The sequence below is a fragment of the Lynx rufus genome, unplaced genomic scaffold (genome assembly GCF_022079265.1).
Source record: "Lynx rufus isolate CCGP_SWC_20201006 ecotype Redwood Valley unplaced genomic scaffold, mLynRuf1.p SCAF_10, whole genome shotgun sequence".
NCBI lineage: Eukaryota > Metazoa > Chordata > Mammalia > Carnivora > Felidae > Lynx > Lynx rufus.
In genome coordinates this window covers 86889595-86902232 of record NW_025814824.1, presented here as the reverse complement: position 1 = coordinate 86902232, position 12638 = coordinate 86889595, and the positions used below count along the sequence as shown (strand labels likewise).

The 12638-nt window shown below is 53.9% G+C and overlaps 1 protein-coding gene across 1 annotated transcript in view; it reads right to left on the bottom strand.

Moving 5' to 3' along the window:
* Nucleotides 1-12638, bottom strand: part of DNM1 (dynamin 1) — a 43120-nt gene that overhangs the window by 16915 nt on the left and 13567 nt on the right. The window contains exons 5-11 of the mRNA XM_047070153.1: nt 12308-12406; nt 12051-12211; nt 10852-10994; nt 10606-10741; nt 10356-10423; nt 9084-9222; nt 755-841 (exon numbers count right to left, since the gene is read on the bottom strand). Of these exons, the coding sequence (XP_046926109.1) occupies nt 755-841; nt 9084-9222; nt 10356-10423; nt 10606-10741; nt 10852-10994; nt 12051-12211; nt 12308-12406 (833 nt within the window). The remainder of the gene's footprint in view (nt 1-754; nt 842-9083; nt 9223-10355; nt 10424-10605; nt 10742-10851; nt 10995-12050; nt 12212-12307; nt 12407-12638) is intronic.

The following is a 12638-nucleotide window of genomic DNA, read 5'->3' as shown; positions in this document are numbered from 1 at the left end:
CCCTTCCCTGTTCACACGCCCTCTCTCTTATCTCCCTCTTGTTCTCAAAAATAAATAAACTTAAAAAAAAAAAAAAAGAAACAGAATTAAAAAAAAAAAAACAGGACAGTTGTAAGCGTCCACCTAGAGCGGTCAAATTCATAGACACACAAACTAGAAAGATGGTTGCCAGGGGCTGGTGGGGAGCAGGGGACGGCGAGTCCCTGTTTAATGAGGTTCAGTTTGGGCAGATGAAAAAGTTCTGGAGACAGATGGTGCTAATGGCTGCGTGACACTGTGAATGTGCTTAAGGCCACTGAACTGCATGCTTAAAAATGGTTAAAATAGTAAATTTCATGTTATATATATTTTACCACAATAAAAAAGAGAAGCAGAGGGGAGCCTGGTGGCTCAGCGGGTTAAGCATCGACTTCGGCTCACGTCATGATCGCGTGGCTCCTGAGTCTGTGAGTTCGAGCCCCGCGTCGGGCTCTGTGCTGACAGCTCAGAGCCTGGAGCCTGCTTCCGATAACGTGTCCCTCTCTCGTTCTGCCCCTCCCCCTCTCACGCTCCGTCTCTCTGTCTCTCTCTCTCTCAAGATTAAATAAACATTAAATTTTTTTTTTTTAAGAGAGAAGCAGAGAGTAGAGGCGAGAAAGTGTAAGGGAGATGGAGACAGAAGAGACAAAATGGGAAAAAATGGGAAGGAGGAGGAGAGCCCGGGGTGCGGGGAGAGGCGGGGGGGGGGGGGGGGGGGTGCGCAGGAGGGACTCACCTGCTCCTTGGTGCGACCCTCGCGCTCCCGGATGTGGGTGGTCACGATGCGCTCCATCTCCTCCCGCAGGCGGGGGTACTGCTGGAGCTGGGGAAGGGCGGGAGGGGAGAGAGCCACGTACACAGGGGGCACCGGCGGGGGGCACCCCCACCCCACCAGAATCCAGGGATCCAGGGGCGTGGGGTGGGAGGCACACACAGAATGCCCGAGATGAGGGGAAGAGAGGCCTGGGGTCCCAGGAAGCTGAAGGCACCAAGCCACGGCCACCCTTAACCGCAAGTGTAGGATCCAAGTGGCAATTCAAAGGTCTTTCTGGTTCCAGGCCCTCTTCACTGGCCTACTTGGGCAACTTCCGGGGGAGGGCAGTTCCCAAGGGCGGAAATGCCACGGGGCTCAGCCTCCTCGGCCGCCTTGGTGGCAGCCATCTTGGAAACAGACTGTTCGATTGAGGCCTTTGTTTGGGGGACCGTTAGCTCCCAAAGCTTTCGCTGACCCTGGGGGCTACTCCTTGTCCTCCCAGAAGCTTGGAGGAATCAGGTGGAGTCAGGAGTCGGGTGGAATCAGGCAGAGAACAGCCTCGAGATTCCTATCCAGGAAGAGTCTGGGGAGGGCAGGGCCCAAGGTGCCAGCTGGCCTCCTGAGTCAGGCTGGGGACAGGCAGTGGCCCTGTCAGAGCTGAGGGAGGGGCCAGGGGAAACAAGCAGGCACATACTGGACATGCAGGAGCCCCAGGCAGGACATGCGAGGGCGCAGGGTGGGCGGCATGCGGAGTGGGGTGCCAGCAGCATGAGCAGTACCCCGCGGGGGCCTGACTGGGCCCGGGGCCCTCTTGGTAGGATCCACCCAGTTTTGCCTCCCTTTGCATGCCCCGGCCTGGCACCATCATCCCCAGCGGTGTCCGACCAGCTCTGAGCTGGCCAGGCGACCGGTCTCTACCCCACTGCTTTGCGGTAGGAGCTCAGCAACACCCATTTCCCTCCAGTTTTTATCAACTGAGGACGAAGGGGAAGTTGCTCCAAACCTTTCTCTCTCTGCCTGTGAACTCTGCCCTCAGCTCAGCCCGGCTCTGGACAAAGCCCAGGCTGCTTCATTCTCCTTCAAGACTGTTGGCTGCCACCTCCTCCAGAAAGCCTGCCCTGACCACCCCAAGAGCTGGGTTAGGGGCCTCTCTGTGGCCCCCCACCCCATCAACAGGATTGTGGCTGCCCTGAGGGCAGGGGCAGGGCCAGGCACGAGGCTGGGGCTCAAAGAGGGCATGTTGAAGGAAAGACAGAATGAATGAAGGATGGATGTCTTTGCCCTCCTTGCCAGGGTGAGTGGACGCCAGTTCCTCTGGCTCATGGTCAAGCTCCTCCTCGGGGAGGGGGGCCTCGCTGAGCTGATGATGGGGAACCCACCCACAGGAACCTCGAGTCCCACTGGCCTGCCCTCCCCACTTGGTGGTCACGTGGGACCCAGGTAGGGCCAACCTCAAACCAGTCCTGTCCCTCTTCCCATGCCTGGGTCAGGCCCCTCAGGTGGATCCTCCTATGTGGGAAGAGACCTGGAGGTTAGCGTGCCTGGGTCGCAGGTAGTGATTCTGAGGGCAAGATGGAGGCTGAGAAGATGGGGCGGGGCACAGGGAGAGGCAAGAGGATGGGGAAGAAAGTGGCACCCTGGATGCCCAGGAGAGGTAGACATGAGAGATGGGACATTCCCCCCTCCACCCTCGGCCATCCCATGCCTATGCCAAGGTGCGGCTGACGTGGCCAAGCGCAGGGGACCCGGGGGAGAGGTGGCCTGAGACCTGGGGCTTCAAAACAAACGCTGGCTGGACGGGCCTGGTGGGTCCGCTGCCCCACGAGGCCCAAGGAGGGGCTCCTCCTCCTCCTCGAAGTCTCCAACTTGGGGCCGAGATTCAGGACCGAGTCACCACCAGCAGAAGGCTTCCTCTGAGGTGGTCCCAAGCGCTCCCTCCCAGGGTGGGGCTGTGACAGGGGTGTGGGGGGGGGGGGGAGGGGGGAGGGCCGAGGGAGCAATTTGCCAAAGACCACGACCAGTTCTCCCACCAACCGCCTGGACGTTACATTTGTCAACTTCTCCACGAGTCACACAGGACAGGGCAGCCTCAGCCTCTTTGAGAAGTTCTGTTCCCTTTGAGCATCTTTTTCCATTCTGGCTGCCTCTGAGCATTTCCAGGACTTTTAGCCAGTTTTTAAAACGGAACATTTCTCTCTCAGTCCTTGGCTGAGGGAGCGGGGCGGTCAGTTTGGAGCCCACGAGTTCGTGGCCAAGGACACAGGCCCTGGAGCCACATGACTCTTGTTTGAAAGCCAGCCCCTGCCCTGCCGACCGTCCTTAAAAAAGTGACTGCAACCTCTCCGAGCCTTGGCTTCTCCACACGTAAAATGGGGTAGTAACAGCACCTTCCCTTTTGGCGTTGTTGAGGGGCTTGAGCAGTACGTCCCACGTGTGACATTAAACTTTAGATTTTATCCAGAGAGGAAAGTTGCAGTCCCAGCAGGTCTGGGAATAGTTAAGAGCTGACAATTTAGAAGCCTCTGTCAGGGGGGGGCCTTGCTAAACTTCTAGAAGACTTGGGGGGGGGGAAATAGACGAAGATGGGTGTATTTTGCCGTGTAAAGAAAAGAGATCATTACTACTCATTAAATCAAAAGGCAAAATTATTTTTTAGAAATAATTTATGGGGCGCCCGGGTGGTTCAGTCGATTGAGCGTCCAACTCTTGGTTTCAGCTCGGGTCATGATCTCACGGTTCGTGGGATCCAGCCCGGTGTAGGGCTCTGTGCTGACAGTGTGGAGCCTGCTTGGGATTCTCTCTCTCCCTCTCTCTCTCTCTGTCCCTCCCCCACTCGCTCTTTCTCTCTCAAAATAAATAAACTTTAGAAATAAATAATTTATAAGGTTTCCCCTTTAAAGTTTTTGTCGATCCATATTCCTCCTGACAAAAATCTACAGACTCACTGTAAGACTAAATTTTTCAGAGTGGAAATGGGAAAGTTCCCATTTTTCCTTGCCTGCTCTTAAAGTAACAGTTAGCAATTTGGTGACTGTGCCTTTGGGATTTTGTTATTTATCTATATTATTTCCTCCCCCCAAATATTATACATTGTCTTCTGAAACCTGCTTTTCCCCCCCACAGTACACTGTAGAGGGACATGTGAATGGAAATAAATATGCTTGCCCTTCTAACATATAGTCTGCCGTTGACTGGGTGATACTTTACATAATCGATCGCCTCTTGGTGGACATCTGGGTTGTTTCCAAAAATTTTACCATATACGATAATTACTGCTTTCTTTTGGAATGCAATTCAGCAGAATGTTTCACAGTTTTTATTTAAAAAAATTTTTTTTAATGCTTATTATTTTTGAGAGAGAGAGACAGAGACAGAGAGCAAGCAGGGGAGGGGCAGAGAGAGAGGGAGACACAGGATCGGAAGCAGGCTCCAGGCTCTGAGCCGTCAGCACAGAGCCTGATGCGGGGCTCAAACTCCCAGACTACGATATCATGACCTGAGCTGAAGTCAGCCGTTTAACCGACTGAGCCACCCAGGCGCCCCGTTTCACAGTTTTTAAATGTTTGTATCTAGTAATATGTTTTCTAGGAATCTATCCTAAGGAAAAAATCCTAGAGACAGAAAAGTAAACATTTGAACAGATAAAGATGTTCGGGGGTGCCTGGCTGGCTCAGTTAGTGGAGCCTGCGACACTTGATCTCAGGACTGTGGGTGTAGAGCTTACTTAAAAAAGGAGGGGGGGAGGTGCCTCGGTGGCTCAGTCGGTTGCGCATCCGACCTCGGCTCAGGTCATGATCTCGCAGTTCACGAGTTCAAGCCTGGTGTTGGGCTCTGTGCCGACAGCTCAGAGCCCGGAGCCTGCTTCAGATTCTTGTCTCCCTCTCTGCCCCTTCCCTGCTCACACTCTGTCCCTCTCTGTCTCTCTCAGAAATAAATACACACTAAAAAAAAAAAAAAGATGTTCATTGTCAGATTATTTATAATATTGAATAACTGGAGACAATTTAAATGTTCACCAATAGGAAAACTGTTATGTAAACCATGATAAACCTATTATGCAACCACTAAAAAATGTTTATGTTGACTATGTGATAATACCCCCCAAAATGTGTGCTACTAAAAGAAAAAGCAGAATGCTAGTACGTTTACAGTGTGACTACCTATCAGAGTAAATAAACCTACATGTAGAAAAAAATATCTGGAGGAATAGGTAGGTGACACTTTCTGGGGAGCACTCTTTTTTTTTTTAATTTTTTTTTCAACGTTTATTTATTTTTGGGACAGAGAGAGACAGAGCATGAACGGGGGAGGGGCAGAGAGAGAGGGAGACACAGAATCGGAAACAGGCTCCAGGCTCCGAGCCATCAGCCCAGAGCCTGACGCGGGGCTCGAACTCACAGACCACGAGATCCTGACCTGGCTGAAGTCGGACGCTTAACCGACTGCGCCACCCAGGCGCCCCTCTGGGGAGCACTCTTGTGGAAGTTACCAAAACCGTGAAATGCTCATCTCGACTAGGCGATTCTCTGGGTAAAAATTTGCTCTAAAGAAACAACGGGAGAGGCATCTGGATGGCTCAGTCGGGTAAGCGTCCGGCTCTGGATTCAGCTCAGGTCATGACCTCACGGTTGGTGAGATGGAGCCCCGCGTTGGGCTCTGCGCTGACAGCACGAAGCCTGCTTGGGATTCTCTCTCCCTCCCTCCCTCCCTCTCTCTCTCTCTCTAAATAAATAAACATTAAACCAAAGAAGAAGCAACAGGATATATGTTGTAAATACATCTATAAGGATGTTCGCTGCAGCACTGTTTGTAAGAGAAAAAGAAGTTTGAAACAATCTAAATGTCAAGAGGTATTGAATATGTAGATCACAGCACGTTTCTACCATGGGCTATGATTCAGCAGTTCAAGGGCACATCTTCCTGTAGTTACGTTCCCATGACACACTGCTTGGTAAAAAAGAGTTCCCGAATCAGTGTGTGGAGTACGGTCCATTTAGGTTAAACTGGCATATATACGTAATTAGTTAGGAAGCGTGGTCCACGTATTTGTTCTTATCTTTAGAGTTGTTCAGTTGTGGGGATTTGCTTTCTCTGTGCTGCTTGAATATTTTTATAACAATCCTGCATGATCAGAACAAAATCAAGAAGGATCGTTTCTTTTTCTTTTTTTCTTTCTTTCTTTTTTTTTAAAAAGGAGTGTACATTGCAAGAAATGTACAAAAATCTCCATGGTGGCTCCCTGGAAAGGGAGGGGGGTGGCCTTCTCTCTAAGCCTTGGCGTTTACCAAACTTTTAAAACAGAGAATGTACTAGTTTTACAATTAAAATCCAAAGTTAAAAAAAAAAATGTAGTCGTACCTTGTCTTTGTTTGTAAAGAGATTTGAGGCAGCTTAAACTAAACTCGGTATTTTTAAAAACTTAACAAAAGTGAGATTGTGTGGCTTAGTAGTCAAGGTGCAGTGGGACCATGACTCAGACGTCGTGGTAAATAGTATGCAGTGGGGAGTCCAGCCCAGATTTTATTCCACCTGAAACAGGGATGGAGTGGATGTTAATTTGCTTACCGTCTGCATTAGGCATGAAAAGTGGGCAAAGTGATAGAGGATAACGAGGGGGGGTGCACATGACTAATTATGTACGAGCCATGAAAACCCATGTATTTGAAACATGAAGTTGGGGCAGAAGGGCCCCCACCTCCCAGCATAGGGAGCTTTTTCAAGTACAGGTGAGGCTGGGCTCTCCCTGAGATTCTGATTCAGCCAGCTGGGCAGGGACATTTGAATTCTGGAAGAGTTCCCCCAGGCAACTGATTCTCATGCACTCCCCCGAGGGAAGAACTGTGTTGGGAATATCTGGCTAAAAATCCTCAAAATGCCCCAAAGTGGACAAATAGGAAGAAGGCATCTAAAAGATCACAGACCCAAAAGAGGCTGACCCTGTCGAATGCATATGGATTACTAGAAAGTGAGTAATCCAATATGCTTTTAGGCAAATTTGTTTTAAGGAACTGGGATAGTTCCCCGACTCCAGGAGGCCCTGATCCCAGGTCTACTCCCTCGGCTTTCCTAAACCAGAACCCCACTCTGCTCTTCTTGTCCGAGACTCAGTTTGTTCATCTGTAAAATGGGGACAATACTACCCACTTCTTAGGGTTGTTGAGAGGCTAACGTGAGATAAAAAGGATAAGCACTTAGCTCGGTGCTTGGCACATAATAGGTGCTCAATAAATAGCAGCTGTCCCCTTAGCATTGTCGCCATTGTCCTTCTTATTGGTGAAAAGGGGCCACTGAGGATGCGCGGGTTGGGGTGGTCTTCCGGCAGAGATGGGGGCCTAAAAGGATCATAAATTTAAACAGACCCAGGGTGATAAGCTGGCACGAAACTTAAGGGCCCGGAGTCACCTGGCCAGCACAGGTGTTTGGGTCCACGTAGGTGGCCGAGAGGCTGCCGGGTCTGTTCAGCAGATGGTTCTGCCCACGGGAGTCCCTGGCCATGAGGAAGGGACGGCCAGGCCCAGCCCCGCCCTGGTGGCCGTCATACCTTTTCGCTACACTTTCTGATGGTGGCCGTGAGCTCACTGACTACCATATCCACACACTTGATACTGGGCTCTTTGAGCTTCTGCACCTGCTTTTTCACTGTGGCTTCAAAAGCGAGGTCAGGTGTGAAGAGGCCCGTCCTGCACCCGGGGAGGAGGAGGGGACAGGAGGAGAAGCAGCCATGGGCAGGGCCGGGAGAAGGAAGGGGAGTGAAAGCCAAGCAGAGCCAGGATTCAGGAGTGGAGGATGGCACAGGCATGGGGGAAAAGAGAGAGACACCGACACAGAGAAAGAGAGAACAGAAGACAATGTGAGTGTGGGACCGGCCCTCCCTACCGCCCCCCAGGGCCGGCACCTCCTAGGGGCGGCCAGGTATCTTGAAGGGTTCTGTGGGTATGGGCCGGGGGGGGGGGCTTCTGAGGGACCAACCCCCTGTTCTGTACAAGGCCCCTTACTGAGTTCAGATCCTCTCCCCAGGGCTTGGCGTCCTCCACCCCCAGCTTACCCTGAGCCGGCCCTCTCTGTCTTTCCTGATGCTATCTTTGTCCCAGCCTTGAGTCCTCCTAAGGGGCTGGCCCAGGCCAGGACCCCACCCACCCATTCTGTTCAGTTCTAGGTTTGCCAGCACCTCCTGCATTCACTTCATCCTGACTCCGAAGCCCAGCACAATTCCGTACGTCCACCAGGATTACTGCATCCAGCTGCCCAGGCTGTGCACTGCAAAACTCCAGGGGGCTCTATTTGCATAGGCTGTGGTGCAGATGATGCCTCCTGGAGTTGCAGGGTAGCTGCCTGACCTCCACTCTCCAGCTCCCTACTCTACTCCTGCCCTTCCCTTTCTCCTCAAGGGGCATCCTTTGCCTCTCTTCCAAAAGGGTCTGGAGAACTCAGCTGGGAAAGACAGAGAGAGAAGAGGAAAGACAGAAAGAGTGGAGGTGGTAGAGAGGGGCCAGGGCAGTAGTGAAGAGAGGAAAGGAAGGGAGGCTGGGGGGTGGAATTAAACAAGCACTGGATTTGGAGTCCAAAGCCGTGGCTTCGAGTAACAGCTCTGCCACCTGCCGGCTCATATGACCTTGGACAAGTCACTGGATCTCCTAAGCCTCAGTCTTCCTGCTGTGACATGGGCGCCATCCTCCCTGCCCTGCCCTTCCCTCCTTGCGTGGTTCTGTGAGGCTCAGATGACATAGCAGATGGAAGAGGATTCTGTCCCTGGAAGGTTGGATGTGGATGGAAGGGAAGGGCAGGGTCCTGAGTGAGGCTAGGGTGGGAATGGGGGGGGGGGGATGAAGGACAGTGGGGAGTCAGGTACCTGCCAGACCTGGGTCCTCTGCACCCCTCTGGCCATCCAGATCCCCAGAGCAGCAGCCAAGTAGGCCCGTAGCTCTCCTGTCTGCAGGGCCAAGGTGTCCCCAAGACCCCTCCCTGGAGCCCCTAGAGATGACCTCACCTCTGAGGGCAGGAAGAGGGCTCGGGGCCCTTCAAGGCCTATTCTCCCTGAGCTGGGGGAGCTCTTGGTGGGCTCTCAGGACAAGAGCCACCATCACACCTGTCTTATCAATGTCTGTTCCCTGTGCCTGGGGGCCAGGAGGTGGGTAAGGCCCCCTCGGAGAGGCCCCCCATCTTGGTCTGTGGTGGCCTGCCTCCCCCACCCCGCTGAGGTCTGTACATGCTACCGAGGAGGCAGTGGGGGGTGTGGGAAAGGAGAGCCTGGCAGCAATGCAGGATGGGGGCAGAGGCGGGGGGGGGGGGCTGGCCCGGGCCACCGGGTTACCTTCTTGGTGCACTGTCTAACCGTGCTGATTAGCTCCGAGATAACCATGTCCACACACTTGAGACACGGTTCTCGGATCTTCTTCACCTGCTTTTTCACAATGGTCTCAAAGGCCATGTCTGGGGTAAAGAGCCCCGTTCTGAATGCCCGGAACGGGAGAAGGGCACAGTGTCACAGGCCAGCTCCTGCCAGGAGTGCCAGGTCAGGGCCCCACCCCGACCACCTGAACTCTGCCCTTGGGGTCCTCCCACTACCCCTCTCTGGGCTTCAGTGTCCTTCTCTGTAAAATGGGCAGGAGGGATTTGAATGAAGGACATTCCATGGATGCTCTTTGGGGGCAAGACAAGGTCTGCTTATAATTGTCATGTATGTCCGGCTTGCTCTTAAGATTCTATTCATACAAAAGGTTCTATGGCCAGAAATGGTATGAAAAATGCCAAACTGGGTTCTCTTTAGGAGCCTTTCTGGGAATAAAACATTTTATTTTAAGCTGAGGAGCGATATATTTTTTTTTTTTTTCTGTGCCTCAGCCAATGCAGTTATCAGTCTGTAAATTCCATACCAAACCCTGGAATTCAACCTGTATAAAAGCAGGGACATTTTGTCTTGTTCACTGCCTGGCACATAGCAGATGCTTTAAATTTTCTTGTTGAATGAACAGTGTAGATCTGGGTCCTTGAAGGGGGCTAAGCTTTTAAGGAACAATCTTTTTTTCCAGTCCCCCCTTCCTGTTCCAAAGGCAGTGGGGTTAGCTAGAAGGAGGGAAGTGGTGTAGAATGGGGCCCACTTCGGGCTAATGGGACTATGGGAGGATCTGGAGGGTTGAGAGGCCCTGTCCTATCATAAAAGGACACAGACCAATACCTCGATGCTCCATCCCAGGCCCTCCCCAGTGGTTTGGCCAGCTGTGTGCAGCTACCTGGATAGGACTGGGGGAAGCTGTCTCATCCTGAGGACAGGCAGGGGCCCAAGCCCAGAGAAGCTTGCCCAGCCACCTATGTCCTGGGCTCTGCCCACCTGGTCCAGCCTCCAGGCCCTGCTCCCAGGGACAGCAAAGGAGGACAGCAGGTGCGGGGAGGGAGAGGCCCAGGCCTCCCGTCCACCTCCCCCAGCTCGAGCCCGTTTGAGCTGGAAGCCAGAAGGGGTTGAGGGGACTGGGGACCAGAGCTCTTGGTCCTTCCTGAGGGCGGCTCACTTCACCACTCCCTGTGCCGTGGCACCAGAACCCCTGCTTTCCAGGGCTCAGCCCCCTTCCCCAGTCCCAATACGTGCCTAATGCCATGGATATTCTTGATGGCGTAGCTGATCTCTCTTCGGAGCTCCTTCTCATCAAACTCCATCTGTGTAGGAGAGCCAGAGACAGCCGGTCAGGGCCTTCCTCCTCCCTGGAAGGCCAAGACAGACAGACGCCCCACACCCGGGGCTGGGTGCCAGGTCAGCAAAGATATGTGTGAAAGTCCTGGGGGGAGGGTGGTAGTTCTAAGCCTCCCCTCTCCCCCCGCCCCCGGGAAGACCATCCTACCTTGACTAGCTCAAAGGGGAAGCGTTCATGGAAGATCCGGTTGATGCGGGCTCCCCCTGACAGTTCATAGGTGTCGATCTGGTCCCCTGAGCCCTCAATGCGCTTCTCAAAGTCCACGGCAAACTGCTGGACCATCCTGGGGGGAGAGTGGTGCGACGTCAGGAGCCTAGTGGAGGGAGCCCTGGGCGAACCCCGCGCTGGAGGGCAGCTCAGTGCCGGGGAGTCAGGAGTTGGGGAGGGCCTCACTGCAGCAGAGCCTTGGTCTTGCGAGCTGGGTCATCTGGCCGGAAGTTCTTGTACTCCTCCACCTCCTTCTCGATGGACAGGAGCTGGCTCTGCAGCTTGTTCCGAAGCCCCGGCAGGGTGTCCCGGATGTGGTTGGTCAGTTGCTGGGGCGGGGATGAGACAAGGGTTAAGGCCATGGGCACCAACACAGATGCCCACGGGGTCAAGCAGGGACCAGGATGCCCGGGGGCGGTGGAGGGGGGGGGGACTGTGGGTGTGGTCAGGTTGAGAGCTGCAGAAGGCAGCCATGACCCTGCCCACTACTGCCCTGCCTACGAGAAGGAAAGCTGCCCAGGGCAGGGCCTGGCATACAGGGGGGTATTAACTAAATTCATAAGCGAATAATACAAGTTTCAACAGAAGCCAGAAGTCTAGATTTTTATTTGAAATTACCTGATTTTTGACTAACAATATTTTTAGACACGATGAAGGCCAAATAAAATCTCTCTGGGACAGGGATGGCTGGGGGGGCTGTCCCCTTGTACTCTCTGGGTTTAGGCCTCCTGTAAGGTAATTCTCAAGTACTGGGGCTCGCTCTGGCTCAGTCCCCACACTCAGTATCTCCCTGAAGCTACACAGGGATCTTATGAAATGGGGCCTTATTCCCATCATCAGGATTTTACAGAAATGGAGGTTCAGAGAGCTCAAGTGTCAGGTCTATGGCCTCCAGAGTCCCCAGTTCTGCCCCTACACCACCCTGCCTTCCCCACTGCCTCCCTTCCATCATCACATACACACATGCCTCAGTTCTGGAAGCCCCATTCCAGATGGAGAAACATCCTAGGGAAGCCCCTGGGATCGCCCATCCCTGTCTCCAGACGAGCCTCTCTCCGTTTCAGAAGGAAGCAAGGTCTTCGGCCAAGTACACTCTAGTGATGGCCCCCAAACCCAAGCCCTTGTCAGTGCCACCCTCCACACAAGGTCTGGGTCTTCTCTCCACCCGCAGGGCCTACAGGGCTCCCTTTCCAGGCCCCTGTCAGGGAAAAGTCAGCAAAGCTCTGGTGCTACCTCACGGTGGGTGGGGCTGTGGGCGAGTTGCTTTGTTTTCTGGGGCTCAGTTCGTACGCACGATGTGGACGCTAACCTCTGTTGGCCACCCTCCCAAAACACATGTAAATGATTCTGTCCTCGTGCTGGTTTCCCCAGGCCTGAGCTTCTACCTGGTTGAGGACCTTCTGCAGGTAGGGCGTGCCCATGCGGTCAGCCAAGTGGCGGTAGGACGGATGGGAGAGGAAGAACTTGCGTTCAGCGGCCAAGGCCGCCGTGATGTCCTTCTTGCCATCAATGTCCTTCTGGCTCCGGTTCACCACCCCAATGTAGCCTGTGGAAGGGGGTCCAGGTCAGGGGCAACCAGCCTTGCACAGGGTGGGGTGACAGGGAAGGGCAGTGGAGCGGGTCAGGGGAGGAGCCTGCCTACCTCTGCGCAGGGGGAGCAGTTTGTTCTCCAGCACATCACGGGCATCTGTGCCCTCGTCCATTAGGTCCAGCTTGGTGATGACCCCGATGGTGCGCTGGCCTGAGGGGGAGGGCAGCAGGAGAGGGCCGTCTACACCTGCACTTGCCCTCCCAGGGGACCCACATGCACCCCGACTGCCATCCCGCTCCCCACATCTCCCTCCCCACGCCCTCCCTCCCCCACTGCCTGCCTCTGCTCTCCCGCCTCATTCATTCTTTACAGAGCAGCTCCCTCCGCCTGGCACTGAGGGTAGACCCCCAGGGCCTTGCACTTCTGCTGCCCTTAGGAACCT